We start from the raw sequence: 17,037 nt of genomic DNA on the forward strand, positions 1-17,037 counted from the left end.
TCTTTACAAGAGTTGTGAAACCCTGGGTTACAGCCTGTGTGTAAAGACCACAGAAACTCCCAATACAACTTCCTGATCTATTTATCCAGACGGAGAAACTCACAGAGGCAAGACGGCAACACAGAGCAGAAGCAGCTGCATCTCGACATGGCTTTCCTGGCCTTCTGGCTGCCGATGGGGATGACACTCGCCACATCCAGCCAGAGTTGTGAAGACAGTTGAATGAATTCTCGTCTTGCCACTGTCTTCATACCTGTAGTCACATCATTATGGAAGGCACTGCAACTTGCCTACCCTGTACCCATTCTCCCTTCTGCCTTAATGACAGACCACTGATCAATCACAGGCCCAGAGGAAAAGCATTTCCCAGACTTCCTCACGGACAGGGGTGGCTAAGTGAGTAAGTTCTGGCCAATAAGAAGCAAAAGCTGATGGATGTGGCTTCTAGGAAAGCTCCTTACAGGGGTGAAGGCAGACTCAAGCAGTAGACTCGCTTCTGCTTGCTCTTAATGCCTTCTTTCCTGGAATGCAGAGGTGATGATGGAGCTGCAGGAGCCAGCGTGGGGTCACCAGGTAACCGTGGAATGAAAGCCATACGCTAGAGATACTAGAGCACAGAGACCGCTAATGACAGACACCAGGATGCTGCCCTGCCAGCACTGCCCTCCCTACTACAAATGTATGTAAGGAAAATAAAACCCTTAACTTGCTAAAACCAATATTTAATTACCTGCTGCCAAACGATTCACCATCTGTGAAGAATTTACATTAAAACCTACATACTTTTATTTAAGGGAATGTTTACAATGTAATTAGGCTCTCCTGGCTCCTGAATCAAATTCAGCATTATTAAAGGCATATTCTTATGGGTTCTGAGAATCATAATCATAAACCCATTTTTTCCTCAATCCTCCATTTCTTTTATGTTTACCACCAGTAACTGTTCCTTTAGGAGACCAATTTAAATGAAACTTTCCCCAAACCATTATTTACAACAAGATCTAAATAGGAGATATCAAGTTTTTCTTATTTTTTTTTAATACTGAAGCATATGATTAAAACATCACATGAATGCAAGTTACACAAACAAATTTATTCATAATAATGGTGAAACATCATCTGGTATGAATTCAAAAATAAAGAATTAATCCGTTCCATAAAACCAATCCATATTTCTGGATAAAGACAGCAAACTGAACACATGTACCTAATACTGTTCCACCCCCAAGCCTCTCTATAACTGCAGTAAAGAAACCTTTTTAAAAATATAAATCCTGAAGGGAGGGAGACCAGGAGAGGAGATAAGGTACTGTAAGGTGGAAAGCACGTGGGCCAGGGGTGACGGACTTAGCATACCCAGGGCTGTCAACCTTCGCACTGGCTGGTGGCTTCCGTACTGGACACAGCAGGTCTACTTCATTCTCAAGAGCCAAGAAGGCAACTATTACGGCGAGTCAGGACTTACCACATGTCATGGACCACATGTCATGGTCAGCTTGACTAGGCTAAGGGACACCCGGAGAGCTGGTACATCATTTCTGGGTGTGTCTGTGAGGGTGTCACTGGAAGAGATTAGCATTCAGCGGACTGAGAACAGAGACACGCCTTCACCAATATGGGCGGGTGTCATCTGAGCCACTGAGGACCCGAATGGAACAAAAGACGAAGGAAGGGCGGTTCTCTCTCTCTCTCTCTCTCTCTCTTTAAGCTGGGATGTCCGTCTTTCCGGCTCCTGGCTCTCAGGCATTCTTGATCAGCACGTGCTGCTTGCTCTTCCTCCTTGATTCGTATTCAAAAAGTCTGCCAATCTCTTCTAAAGTTGTAACTCGATTTCCACTCAAGAGCACTGCAATTCTTTAAAATATATGCTTCTGTTTTGAACTCTGGGCACTTCAGTGTTGGAGAAAAGAGTAGGATTCCCATTTGCCATCTGTTCAATCCACATGACCGATACAGCCAAGTCTCCGAAACGTCTTGAAAAACGTGAGCTGTAATGAGCTCATTCTCACCTATATGCTCAGGCATCTGTTCACCGCAGCCAGAAAGAACAATTTGGGGGGCTACTGAGGGACCTTTAATTTAACCCCTTTAGACTCTCTTATACCAAAAAGCATTATCTGATACAGCAGTTCAGTAAATGTCTTCAACTGACTTCTAGACTCGGCCATAAATCTCTATACCTGCTTTACTCCCCTTGAACTATTCCATTAACTGACGACTAAGGGCATAAACCTGAAAGCAATGTACCATTCTCATTACTTCCTCAATCACATCATGCAATGAACTGACCTTGCAAAATTCAAAGCACAATACACAGAACACGATATCTTCTCTGTTTAATTTAATAAACTTGATTATTTCTGAATATTCATTACAGGTACTCATTTTTGGCAAATGGACTTTTTCATATTCACACCAAACACCTCCAACTCCTTCCGAGAAAGTGGTTTTATCTTACTAGCCTATAATGCCAGCGAAAGCAGAAAATAATTTCCTGTAGGAAACAATTCCTGTGGGCTGTGTCCTGGTGGTGTGTGTCTGCTCCACAGGCTAGGACTAAGCGTCCCTCTGAGTGAAGCGAGAGGGGACCACCTGGCATGGGAAGCTGAGGTGGACAGAAGGAAGCTGCTGGGCGGCATGCGCTCCTGAAGTCCTGTCCAACAGGTTGTTGCGCAATGCGTGAGAGATGGAAAGACGCCAAATGGGACAGGTAGGAATCTGTGATCTGCTGAGGCTTTAAAGACAAAGCCACTCAGACACACTGTCAGTTCCTGGCTCCATTTATTTTACATAAACCACTGTAGACGCACAGGAGAGAAAACACATGGTGGCCTGTAAAACACAGTATTCACACTTGGCAATTCCTAGTTACGGCGATATAGCCAGAAAAAAAGATCAGGGCACTTTCAAGAACTTGTTGTAATAGATTTTAAATATACAGATTCCACTAACTACCATAATAGCCTTGTAGTTAACATATTTTAAGCCAGATAATTCTAAAGAACACTCCATATTTAACATTAGAAAGAACTACATAATTGGGGATCAGGGACCTTTTGACAATATACTTGCATGGAAAAAATCCAAAGCTAAATTATGGAGGTTGTAATGTACAGCTTATGCTATGTGCAATTGCTCTCCACAAAGCAAGTGTTCTGTACATGTAATTAGTTTTAACTTAAAAAGAACATTTCATGGAAGGAAACGTGAAGTTGAGTCGAACAATCAGAACAGATTCCATAACCAAGAGATATTTCTTTTCATTTCTCTGTAATGCTTTGTTTTGTTTGAACAAGATCAATTAAGTACCACAATATCAGGGCCCATAACTCAGCTCAATTTTATTTTAGAGTGCGATTTAAACCCTGGCAAAATATCATCTTGACTCAGTTTCCTCTGCTATAAAAGAAGCAAAAATCAGAGTCATCCGGTTACTTCCCGAGGACATCCAAGTGCACAGTTGGTTTCCTACCCAAATCCATTCCTCCTTCCACCTTCCTTGCTGTTAGAGGCCTGTTTACGTACCTACCCTCTTGGGGCCAGGTGATCAGACATCGTCCCCTCACCAGCCCAAGGGAGAGAATCTTGATCAATCTAAACCTGTCAAGGTAATTCCATTCCCCTTGCAAGGCACCAGGCTAGGCATGGACGGATGGGGTAAATCTGCTGGGAAGGTTTCTAGGAAAGGGATTCTTAATTCCTAAAAAGTGCTTCTACCTCTGACAGCAAATACACCAAGAGGTGGTAAAGGAACTTGGGCAGCCATCCTGGGGCTTGAGGGGAACCAACACAAGAGGCCAAACTACTGAACTAGGCTGGTCCTTGCCTCCGTCCCTGAGCTGCTGAAATAACGAGCCCTGGAGTGGCCTGACTCTGGCCTTTCTGTTTCATGAGATAATAAGTCCCTTTTGGCTTTCAGGCATTTTTGTTGAGCTTTCTGTTATTTGCCCAAAAAGCACCCCCATTCATACAAACAGCTTTAGCAGGCATTAAAAACTCCCCAGGGAAGAACACCTTGGGTTTAAAATCTACGCAACTTGGAATTGACAGGGATATACCCTTCTTAGGTCCAGTTACTCACCATTAAAAAATAATGATCCTCAGGCTCAGCTCGAAGATATTTAAAAATCACTTGTTCCATGAACCTTTCCATTAGATCCCAGTCTTCAATTATTCCGTGTCTTATTGGCCACTAAAGCAAGAGAAACCAAACTACATCAAGCTTCAGTTCACATCAGTAAGAGCAACAGTTTAACAACAGCACTGGCCCGGAAGAGATGGAAGACAGCGAGTTGTTGAACAGTGTTCCTCTGCATGGAGTGAATGTTAATTTATAGAAAGAAACAACAGGCACTTTACCAGAAAGAGTCCATGACATTACTGTTTATATTCTACTCCACCCATTTCTAAGCACAAAGAATCATCTTAACAATGGGATAACAGATGGAAAAGCAGAGCTAATCTACAATACCATTCGATCTGGAGTTTGGGGAGTGGTTTTTTTTTAGAACAAATGTCTAGTTAAATAACTTTAGTGTTTCTTTTTAACTGATCAATCTGCAACTCTCCACATGACAGGTTAATTAGTCAACCTACAGGTTTCCACAGGAGCAGACCTTGCTTTCCACATAACCCAGCGGTCCCTGAGTCAACTCTGCACTTGTAAATTCACTCGATTCCCCACATCAAAAGTACCTTCATCAAAAACAACAACAAAGCCTCTTTTCAAACATAAGAATAAAATATATTCTACAACTCACAAGTACAGTTTCTACATAAAGCGCCACTTTGCATCACTCATCCTGCTGCTCTGCTCTTGGCTGTGCACTTACAGAAGCGAATCCCAGCAGGCGTTTACCTTTGTGGCATACGTGGGTTTATCTATGGCTTCGTCCCCTATGAAGAAGTCCAGGTCGTCGACACCCCTCAACACCCTCCTCTGGGCTTGGTCGACCACCTTTGCAGACTCTCTGATGGCAATACCTTAGGAAAAACAATACAAAGAGCCCATTACCATACTCATTCATTTCAATGGTCAAGAGAGGATGATAAAATCCCTATGTATGCACAAGTAAATTTTCAATATTACGGTTTTATTTGGAGTCGAGTGTGTTCATAGAAAAGACTCTACCAATGAGTACGTAAAGTAACACAGAAACAAGTTACCATGTTCCAGCATTATTTTCAGCATGGCACAAAAGAACTCAGCTGGTCTGCTTTTAATGCTGACAAAAGCTACATTACTAAATTTCTCAGTTTCATCTGAAAAAAATTCCTCAAGATAGTAAATGAAATGCCCATGGAGTATCAAATAGATTACAAATTTTAAAATATAAAATAGGAGACAAAATTTAAAATATAATACAGAAGAAAAGAGTAAACTGAAAAATGCCTCATGTCATTTTCATGAAACTCTGTCAGATTTAAAACATATTTTTAGTCTTGTTACCAAAAAAAAAAACCTGATTTCCCATTAAAAGAACAATTAAGAGGTTGCTGACTAGTATCTGACAAAAAGAAAAGTACAATAATCAAACAATTGTATTATGTAAAAATATTAATGGCTTTTTTGAAACATTATTTTAATAAGAGCTTAACCTTGATACTTAGGAGTATACTTAGTAGTAAATAATCATATAAAACTTAACTCCAGAATTAACATCTAATGAAATGTGGAAAGCTTCACAAAGATTCAATTTTCCATTTAAACTCCTAACCCCTGGTTAAACTCTGAGTTCCTAAAAACTACTCTTCATCAAATTTGTTCCAGAACAAATTAGAAAACAAATACAATTATTTTTAAAGGTAGATTATCTGAAATCCCCAATTTATTACAAATGAAGAATAGCAAGAAAGCTACGGGAGTGAATTTTAATCCTTTTTCTCAGAAAGCTATCTTTAAGTAACAGGCTAAAGAGGTGGAAAAAAAAAAAAGGACAGAAATCACTTTGCCCATCTCCTTTTCTCACTCCAACTCATTGCCACATTTAGTCTCGAAGCTTTCAAGTTACGAAAGGTGGCACAAATCTAAAGGACAGAATTTCTGCAGGAAATGCTAGGGGCTGAGCCTAGAGAAAGCATCCATGTCGGAAGCAGTGAGCCCATCAGGGCCATGAGGCTAAGAATGGGGCCAACCTGTGGAAACCAACACAACCCATCTCTGAACACCGACCGCGCCATCCAGTGGCGCACTGACACAGAATCATCCGATGCGCCAGTTAGCATTTCAAGGGCCCCTGGAGAGAGGGCTTGCAGCAGACCTCAAAACTCCTCACAGTGTGGCAGTGCCAGATTCCACCCTCTGGGCAAGACCAAACTTCACTATGCCCGAATTTAGAATTAAACGGCCAAGTCAACTTAAAAGACTGTAAAGAGACAACGACAAAAAGATCCTTCAATTCATGACTTCATTCAAGTTTGCCAAAAATTTGAGGGCAATATATCGAACCAAGTGAAAACTCACCACCTTAAAGAAAACAATGCTAACCTTAGTGAGAATGAAGCTACCACGCTCAAAAATTCACCTGAGAACAAAGTAAATCTTATCCCTCCCAAAAGGGAGATGTAAGTACTCTGACCCCAAAGCACAGGAGATCTATGTTTTAGTGGCCTTTAGCAGCAGCAGCAACAACAAACCATAAAGCGTGCTTCTTTTAACTATTACACGGAAGCAACTACAGCCATGAAAGAGAGTAAAGCTTTATAGAGCTTATATTCAAAATCTTTTGTTCATACCTATGAAAAGCAAGATGTGGTCCAAATAGTCCTTGAGAACATGACGGAGAAATGTGTCTAAAGAGTAGCTATCAGTGAGCACCTCTGAGTATTCACGGAGTATACACATGACTCGCCGTAGCACACAGATCTAAATCACCCGCAGCTTTCTCCAGCACACCACAGCTTCCTACAGGACCCTGACTCAGGTGTAAACAAAGACAACAAGTGTGCGGAGAACATTAAGATGGAAAGGACAACAAATATATAGATAACAACAAATATATATATAGATATAGATATATATATATAACAGATAACAGGATCAGCACCTAAACATTCCAACTGCTTACATACATGTGGCATCTCCATGCAATGGAATATCATGAGGCCACGAAAAGCAATACAGGAGTTCACGAAGTGACCCACAACGTTCTCAGAGATGGAGCGTCAGGAGAAAAAAAGCAAGGTGCAAAATGGTGTCCGTGGTACGCCACCACTTAGGTAAAAACACGTCTGTGTATATTCGCCGGTACATGTACAGTTACCTCAGGAAGGAAGAAACCAGAAACTGTAGTTGCCATCTAAGAGGGGAAGTGGGTGGTAGAGAGTTAATTTCCGCTGTACATCTTTTTACAGCATTTAATTTGTATGTCACATGAATGTATTACCTATTCAAAGTTAATTAAATTTGGACTTCTGCTTCTGGAAAGATGGAGTAAACATACTTTTCTCTACTCCTCTCACTAAGCACAGCTAGAATCCCTGGACTTTATATTTGAAAGAAACATAAAAATGCTGAGAGGTGAAGAGAAAGCAGCAGACTGGCTAGGGACCTCAGGACCCAAGGAACAACACGCTGGTGACTTCCAGGTTTTCGTTTGTTTGATGTGTCCTACGCTGGCTGCCAGGGAAGCCAACAACCCAGAAACACCAGTGGGAACAAACAAACACAGTCCCCAAAAGCCTGCTGTCTCCAGCCAAAGGAGGTGAAAGGGGCAGTGAAAACATACAACTGCCCGACTCCAATCAAACACGACAGAAAAACAAACCCCCCACGTGCAGTGTAGACACCACGCAGGAGCCAGGACTCATCCCACCCCTCTGCCTCCACACCGGGGTCCTGCCAGAGGAGGCCTGGTGGAAAGTCAGCACTTCCACCCCTCACCCTTCCGGCGGATGGTACCTGCAGAAGCCTAGTCAGGGGTCTGATCCCCCGCCCACACTCAGCAGCAACATGGAGCCCCTCCCCAAATGAGTGTCAACAAAGGCCAAGAGGAAAACCTGAACTTCAGCCCCAAACTGGCATTAACAAAGGGTATCCCCCTTCCCCTGCTGGAGCGATATCAGAAATGACTTGCCAAAGCATAAGATTTAAATAAGATCTGGAATCTCATAATATAATACCCAAAATGTCCAAGTTTCAATAGAAAAAAAAAAACTCTCACCATAGCAAGAACCAGGAATACCTCAAGTGAAATGAGAAAAGATGATCAATAGATAGCAACACTGAGATGACACAGATAACAGAATTACCAAACAAGATTTTAGGAGCCATCATAAAATGCTTCAGTGAGCAACTACAAATGCACCTGAAACAAATGAAAAATAAAAGGAAGTCAGCAAAGGAACACAAAGTCACAGCAAAGATAAAAGATATAAAGACAAAACCCACAGAAATTTTAGAACCAGAAAACACAATACCTGAAATTAAAATGTCAATGGATGAGCTCAGCGGCAGAAAACGACAGGGGAAAGAGTCAATGAACTTGAAGACAGCAACAGAAATAACCCAACCTGAACGACAAAGAGAAAACAGACTGAAAAACAAATGAACAGGGCTTCAGGGACACGTGGGCTGGACAACAGCACATCTAATATTCATGTATTCCGAGTCCCAGATGAGAGGAGAAAGGAGGTAGGGCTGGAAAATCATCCAAAGAAATTACGGTTAAAAATTTGTCAAATTTGGGAATTCCCTGGTGGGCCAGTGGTTAGTACTCCGTGCTTCCACTGCAGGGGACCTGGGTTCGATCCCTGGTTGGGGAACTAAGATCCTGCAAGCTGCGTGGTGAGAAAGAAAAAAAAAATTTGGCAAATTTGGCAAAAAAAATAAAATAAACCTATAAATTCAAGGTTGAATAAACTCTAAAGAGGATAAACCCCAAAAAAAAAATCCAAAAACTAAAGAGCAAAGAAAAAATTCTGAATGCCTCCAGCAAATTTCTCATCAGAAATCAGGTAGCCCAAAAGGAAGTTGCATATTTTCAAGTGTTGCGAGAACTGCCCACTCAGAATTCTATATTCAGCAAAATTTCCTTCAAAAATGAGGAGCAAATCTAGACATTCTCAGATGAACAAAAACTAACAGAATTTGTCACCAACATCTCTACTCTAAAAGACTGGCTAAAGAAAGTTCTCTAAACAGAGAGGAAATGATAAAAGAAGGAATCCTGGAACATCAGGAAGGAAGGAAGAACAAGAGCAAAAATATGGAAATTACAATTACTTTCCTTCTCCTCTTGTGTTTGCTAAATTATGTTTGGCAGTTAAAGCAAAAATTATAATGCTAATGTGCTTCTCAATGTATAACCTCAATTAAAACAGAAAGGGAGGAGGGTAAAGGGACATAAAGGGAGATAAGGTTTCTACATGTCACTGAAACTGGTAAATGCTGACACCGCAGACTAAGAAAAGCTATGTACATATAAGATAATAACTAGACCAACCACTTAAAAAGCTACACAGAGAGAAGCACTCAAAACACCACGGATATGGGACTTCCCTGGTGGTCCGGTGGTTGGGACTCTGCACTCCCAATGCAGGGGGCCTGGGTTCGATCCCTGGTCAGGGAACTAGATTCCCATGTGCTGCAACTAAAAGCCTGTATGCCACAACAAAGATCCTGCGTGCCACAGCTAAGATCCAGCGCAACCTAAATAAATAAATAAGACACCACAGGTAACTCAAAATGAAATTCTAAAACATATTCAAGTAATCCACAGGAAGTTAGGTAAAACAAAACAAAACAAAGAAATTAAAAACAGAAAGAACAAACAGAAAAAGAACTAATCAATAATCACAATAAATGTAACAGTCTAAACACACCAGTTAAAAGACAGATATTGGTAGAGTGGATTAAAAAAACGTGACTGAACTCTACATTGTCTACGAGAAACTCTCTTCAAATCTAACAATATACGGGCACACCTGGTTTTACTGTGTTTTGCTTTTATTTAGTCTTTTTTTACAAATTGAAGGTTTCTGGCAACCCTGAGTCGAGCAAGTCTACTGGTGCCACTTCTCCAACAGCATTTGCCCACTTCATGTCTCTGTGCCATATTTTGGTAATTCTCACTATATTTCAAACTTTTTCATCATTATTATATTTGTTAAGGGGATCTGTGATCAGTGCTCTTTGATGTTACTACTATGACTTGCTGAAGGCTCAGATGATGGTTAGCATTTTTTAGCAATAAAGTATTTTTTAATTAAGGTACCTACACTGTTTTTTTAGACATATGCTATTGCACACTTAACAGATGGCAGTACAGTGTAAACATAACTTTAAAATCGACTGGGAAACCAAAATTTCGTGTAACTCGCTTTATTGTGATATTCACTTTATTGCAGTGGTCTAGAACCAAACCCACAACATCTCCAATGTATGCCTGTATGCAGGTTAAAACTAGAAAGATGTAAAAAGATACTCCACAAAAATATTAATCAAAGAAAGTATGAGTGGCCATACTGCTATCAGAAAAAGTACACTTTATAGCAAAGAAAATTGCCACTGATAGAAAGGGACATTAAATAGCAAGAGTCAATCTGTCAAGACAGAGCACTCCTAAGTGTGTATGTACCAAAGAATGCTGCAAAATATGAAACAAAAACTCAAAGGAGAAAAAGACAAGTCCACAATTACAGATATAGACTCTACCTCTCTCTCAACTAGTGATGGAAAAAGGAGAGAGAAAATCAGCAAGGATACAGAAGAACTCAACACCATCAACCTACAGGATCCAACCGACATGAAGAGAACATTCCACCCAACAAGAGCAGAACACACATTGTTTTCAAGTGCACATGGGACCAAAATAAATCTAATACTGGACCATAAAACGAACCTCAACAAGTTTAAAAGAATTAAAACCATAAAAGTGTGCTTTCTGACTACAATGGAATTAACTCAGAAATCAATAACAGAAAGATAATGAGAAAATCCCCCAAATACTTGGAAACTAAACAACATAGTTCTGAATAATCCATGGATCAAAGAGGAAGTCTCAGGGAAACTAAAAACTGCATGAACAGAATGAAAATTAAAATACAAAATATTAAAATGTGTCGGACATAGCTAAAGCGGTGCTAAGAAGGAAATTTTTAACACTACATGCTTACATTAGAAAAAAGAAGTCTCAAATCAATAATCTAAGTTCCTACCTTAAGAACCGAGAAGAGTAAAATAAACCCAAAGCAAGAAAACGGAAGGAAATAAAGAGCAGAAATTAGTGAAATTTGAAACAGAAAAATAGAGGACCATCAATGAATCAAAAAGCTGATTCATCAAAAGTTAAAACTTTTGCTCTGCAAAAGACCCTGTGAAGAGGATGAAAAGACAAGCTAAATGATAGGAGAAATTACTTGCAAACCACATATCTGCAAACGACTCATATCTAGTATATACAAAGAACCCTGAAAACTTAACAGTAAAAATACAAGCAACACTATTAAAAAATGAGCAAAAGACACGAAGAGACATTTCAAAGATGATATGCAGATGGCAAATAAGCACATGAAAAGATGTTTGCCATCACTGGCCGTTAGGGAAACGAAAATGAGGAGAATGAGACATCACTGCATACTTACTGGAACAGATGAAGTAAACCAGTGACAATGGCAAACGCTGTCAAGGTGAAGCTGGCTCTCTCATACATAGCTGGTGGGAGTGCAAAATGACACAGCCACTGTGGAAAGCACTCTGGTAGTTACTGAAAAACACTAAACACAAACTTGCCATACAACTTGCGCTATGCACAGGATTTATCCAGAGAAATGAAAAATTATGTCCACACAAAGACCTGTACACAACTGTTCATAGCAGCTATATTTGTAATAGCTAAAAACTGGAAATAACCAAGATGCCCCTCAAAAGAAGAATGTTTAAACATCTGTGGTACACATCCACACACTGGAACAATACCACTCAGCAATAAAAAGGGACAATCTACTGATACATGCAACAACCCGGATGGCACCCAAGGGCTTTATGCCAAATGAGCAAGCTAATCTCAAAAGGACACATACACTGTATTACTCCATCTCTATAACAGCCTCTAAACAGCAAAATTATGGAGACGGAAACAGATTAGTGGTGGTCAGTGGGCAAGGACGGTGGAGGAGAGGGATATACGTGTAATTATAAAGAAATAACATGGGAAATAACACGTGTAATTATAAAATAATAATACGTGTAATTATAAAGAAATAACACAACATCTTTGTGGTGATGAAATAGTTCTATATCGTGACTGCAGTGGTGGTTACAGGCATCTACACATGGGATAAAATGACAGAGAACTGCACTTACACTGCTCCAATGTCAAACTCCTGGTTTTGATATTGTACTATGATTGTGTAAGATGTAACCTTTGGAGGGAACAGGAAAAAGGGTAAACAGAACCTCTCTAAACTCTCTTTACAACTTCCTATGACTCTATATTTCAAAATAAAATATTTTAAACACAAATAAAATATAGTTGTAAGGTATGTATGAGCTTGTAAATTATTTAAACAAATTAAAAAATAAAGCACCTCAGTTAGCTATAATGATGAATCAAAACTAAGAAGATTAAACTTAAACAATGTAAAAGTTCTGCAGATCAAAAAAATATATATATGGGTATAGAATGTGTATAACCAGAAGACATAGGCTATTCTCCAAGTGCTAAAAAGTCATCGGAAGGCAATCTAAGGAAGATTATCAGGGAGAGTATATCTAAGGAAGAATACACCTAAAGATTGAGATAAAAATTCTATACCTCAATAACACTTGCTACAGCAGTTGACAGACAACAGTAATTATTTTTTAACATTTATTTATTTATTTGTTTGTTTGGCTGTGCCAGGTCTTAGTTGCGGCACACAGGATCTTTGTTGCTGCACGTGGGATCTTCGTTGCAGCATGCGGGATCTTTAGATGTGGCATGCAGGATCTTTTAGTTGCAGCATGTGGGAACTTTAGTTGCAGCATGCAAACTCTTAGTTGCGGCATGTGGGATCTAGTTCCCTGACCAAGGATCAAACCAGGGCCCCCTGCATTGGGAGAGCAGAGCCTTAGCCACTGGACCACTAGGGAAATCCCGACAACAGTAATTTTTAAAATAAAAATATCCAGTATATTTCTCAGAAGAATGTCAAACATTTTACTAAACCTTCAAACAATAATTCCTAACTTATATAAACCATTCCAAAGAACAGAAAAGAAAGCTAACAACCTCATTTCATAAAGCCAGTATAATTTTGATGTACAAACCAAACAAAACTGGTACAAAATAAAGAAAATTATAGACTAATCTCACTAGTGAAACAGTAAAATCATTCTTTTTAAAATCAGAAAGACAAAAGCACCAGCTATCCCCAGTTCTAGTCACTGACAGAAGTTCTAGCCAGTGCAGCCGGATCAAGGAAAAAAATATGAAGTATTGGGGTTGGAAGAGACAAAATAACCATTATTTGCAGTTAATACAATAGCTTGCATAGAAAACTTAAGAGAACCTGCAAGCTATTCGAACAAATAAGACAGGGCAGCAGGACTGTTGGATTCAAAAACAACTTTAAAAATTCAGCAGCATTCCTACTATGGTGGCGACAATTAGAAAATTTAATTAAAAAAAAATTCACAACAGCAAAAAACCATAAAGGTACCTAAAAATAAATATGGCAAAAGGTATGTATGAGCTTTTTAAAGAATACTGAAAAACATTACTGAAAAACATAAGAAACATGAATAAACAATAAAACATATATACCATATTCCTGGATAGGAAAATTCAATTCATAAAGATTCATCAAAATTTTTTTAATATTTATTTATTTAGGCTGCACCGTGTCTTCGTTGCGGCATGCAGGATCTTTAGTTGCTGCATGCATGGGGGATCTAGTTCCCTGACCAGGGATCGAACTCAGGCACCCTGCATTGGGAGTGTGGAGTCTTACCCACTGGACCACCATGGAAGCCCCAAGATATCAAGTTTTTCCCAAATTAATCTACAAATTCAATGTGTCTCTAATCAAAATCCCATCATAATTTTTCACTGACCTTAAACTGATTCTAAAATTTATGATAAAGAGTAAGGGCCTAAGAATAGCCAAAGCTACTCTGAGAAAGAAAAAGGAGAAGGAACCAGACCCACCTGATATAAAGAGACATGCCAAAGTAATAGTATTTAATACAGTATGAATTTGCAACAGAAAAACACCATAAATATTCCCAACCATATACAGCGCCTCAATATGATTGAAGAGGCACCCTGCAATAAGTGGTGCTGGGCAACTGGCCTTCCATTTGGAAAACAATTAAATTAACTCTCTCCCACACCATAAAAAAAAAACTTTTTTTCTTAGAAGAAAATACAGACAGTCTTTATGACTTTAGACTATAAATGCATTTTTTTAATAGAAACAAATTATAAAAAAGGTAAGACTGAAAAACTGAACTACATGAAACTTTTAAACTTCTGGGATTAAAAAATAATTTTAAAGAGATCTTAAAATAGGAGAAGAGGGACTTCACTGGTGGCGCAGTTGTTAAGAATGCCCCTGCCAATGCAGGGGACACGGGCTTGAGCCCTGGTCCGGGAAGATCCCACATGCCGCGGGGCAGCTAAGCCCGTGGGTCACAACTACTGAGCCAGCGTTCTACAGCCCAGAGACACAACTACCGAGCCCACGTGCCACAACTACTGAAGCCTGCACACCTAGAGCCTGTGCTCTGCAACAAGAGAAGCCACCGCAATAAGAAGCCCACGCACCACAACGAAGAGTAGCCCCCGCTCACCGCAACTAGAGAAAGCCCACGTGCAGCAACGAAGACCCAACACAGCCAAAAATAAACTAATTAATTATAAATAAATAAATAAAATAGAAGAGGATATTTACAAGACATTAGTATTCAAAGTATACACAGAGTTTCTGTAACTCCATAAAAAAGACAAAAAAATGCAACAGAAAAATGGGCAAATACACAGACAATGAAAGGTGCTCAACCTTCCTAGTAATCAGAGAAACGCAGACTTATAAAATAAGACATCATTTTACATTCATTAGACTGGCAAAAATTTAAGTCAAATAAGATCAACTGTCGTCAAGGATGTGCAGAATCAGAAACTCCCATCCACTACTGATGGGCATTTAAATCAGTCCAGGCACTTGGAAAAGCGTCTGGCAATACCTGACAAGGCTGAAGGGGTGCATACCTGAGTGATGAAACACCCCGTTTCTCATATTTTCTCTTGGGAAACTAGCACATGTGGCTGAGAAGATACTTACTGTATCATTCTGTACAACAGAGAAAAAACTGGAAAATGCCCAAATGTAGATTCACATCTTACATTTTTGATCTAGATCTGTATATAGCAACACTGATACATCTTAAAAACAAAATATTGAGGATTTAAAAAAAAACAATGCAGAAAGTTATTTACAGTATAATTATCATTTTTGAAATGTTTAAATTCACAAAATACTACATACTGTCATTGTATCCTGCATCTGTAACATAAGGATGAAGCGTGGACTGAATACAGCTAATGTCCAGCAAAGGAGGGAGAGCGGGGAAGGACTGGAGGAGAGGAAAGGGGGCTGGCACTCACAGGGATGTATGCCTGTATTACGCACTTACAAGATGCAACTGTGTTAACATTCGTTCATTCTGGGTGGTAGGTAAATGGGTCTTTGTTATATTATCTTTCTTTCTTTGTTTTCCAAAATAAAGATTTAAAAGACATTCAGAAACAAAAGCATCTCTGGGCTCAATCCCTGTCTCCAGTCTAGACCTTTCCCCAGAGCATCAAACCTTTTACCCAGTTGCCTACAGGACGTTTACACCTGAACTCTTCAAACATCAACTGTCTGAAATGTACTTACTTTCTCCTGACCCCTCCCACATCCTCTTTCTATGGATGTGATCACCACACATACACTCCTCTGCCTGAAACTTTTCAATGACTCTCAACTTTCTCCAACAACTTAAAGGAAAAAAAAAAAATAGGTAGAGAAAACCTTTCTTCAAACAATCAAGCAAATTCTGCACAGAAGCTCAAATAAATAAGATACAGGCAAGGCTGCCCTGGTGGACCAGGACAGGGCCCCGCGACTCTCTAGTCTGGGACAAGGCCCCTGAGGGAGCCTGGAAAACAATGTGAAGGTTCCCCATTTGCAAAATAAAATGACAATTCCTTAACATACAAGTGCTGGCACTTCTCCACGTTCCCAGCCCGCTCTCCCACCACCCTCTGCCTGGGGGGTGCCTCCCCTCTGTGCCCACCAGAACCAGAAAGGCCCTGTCCTGGCACTCTCCACACAGCCACACACGTACAGACAAGCTCCCTTCTCTCTTTGGAAGCCACTTTGCATCTTGAACTTCACCTTGTGAACAGAGCCTCTGTAACGACAAACAGGGTTCGGTTGCCAGGACTGAGAGTGCAGCAGGCCTGCTGCCCAAGGTACCCGAGGCCCTCTGCCCACCTGTCCCAACGCACTCCCTTCTGTCCCCCACGGCTTCTCTAACTCTTGCAATAAATTCAGCCAAGGGTATAACTCTTCCTTTACTCCTGCCTCCTTGACCTTTTTCTTTCTAGCTTCCACCACTGCTGTTCTCAGCACCAATGTGAGAGCTGCCGCGCCTGCTGACAGTGAATGGAATCCTGCTAATAGCTGACTTCAATCCCCTCTCTGTTAATGATGACAGGTGAAGTGGTGCTGCCAACAACTGTATTAAAGCAAGAGGTGCAAAGTAATCCTCTTAGAGCTGCTGCACTTCACAAGGTTAAAACTAATCTGCTTTGAAAAATCAGAAAGTCCAATTCCAATTTACCAATTCAGCATGGAATGATCCAGTTCTCTGGCATTCACAATATAAAATTCACAGAAGACTGATCTACCCTTCAGAATGCCAATTGTTATGGACTGAACTGTGTCCCCTCAAAATTCCTATGTTGAAGCCCTAACCCGCAATGTGACTATATTTGGAGATGGGACCTCTCAGGTTAAATGAGGTCATAAGGGTAGAGCCTCAGTTCCACAGGACTGGGGTCCTTATAA

At 40.2% G+C, this 17,037-nt stretch overlaps 1 protein-coding gene across 7 annotated transcripts in view; it reads right to left on the reverse strand.

The window, feature by feature from the left end:
• The window catches only part of ACTR3B (actin related protein 3B), a 61,213-nt gene that overhangs the window by 26,323 nt on the left and 17,853 nt on the right, over window positions 1-17,037 (reverse strand). For 3 of the 7 annotated variants that reach the window (XM_030854285.2, XM_030854291.2, XM_030854295.2), the window contains 2 exons: window positions 4,859-4,983; window positions 4,082-4,192 (listed from right to left, as the gene is read on the reverse strand). The exons of 1 other annotated variant lie outside the window; for it this stretch is intronic. In XM_030854285.2, coding sequence (XP_030710145.1) covers window positions 4,082-4,192; window positions 4,859-4,983 — 236 coding nt within the window. Of the gene's footprint in view, window positions 1-103; window positions 154-4,081; window positions 4,193-4,858; window positions 4,984-6,735; window positions 6,915-7,071; window positions 8,129-17,037 lie in introns of those variants that run through there. 3 more of the 7 variants (XM_030854284.2, XM_030854293.3, XM_030854287.3) reach the window with 3 other exon arrangements.

Source organism: Globicephala melas, chromosome 9 (genome assembly GCF_963455315.2).
Source record: "Globicephala melas chromosome 9, mGloMel1.2, whole genome shotgun sequence".
Lineage (NCBI taxonomy): Eukaryota > Metazoa > Chordata > Mammalia > Artiodactyla > Delphinidae > Globicephala > Globicephala melas.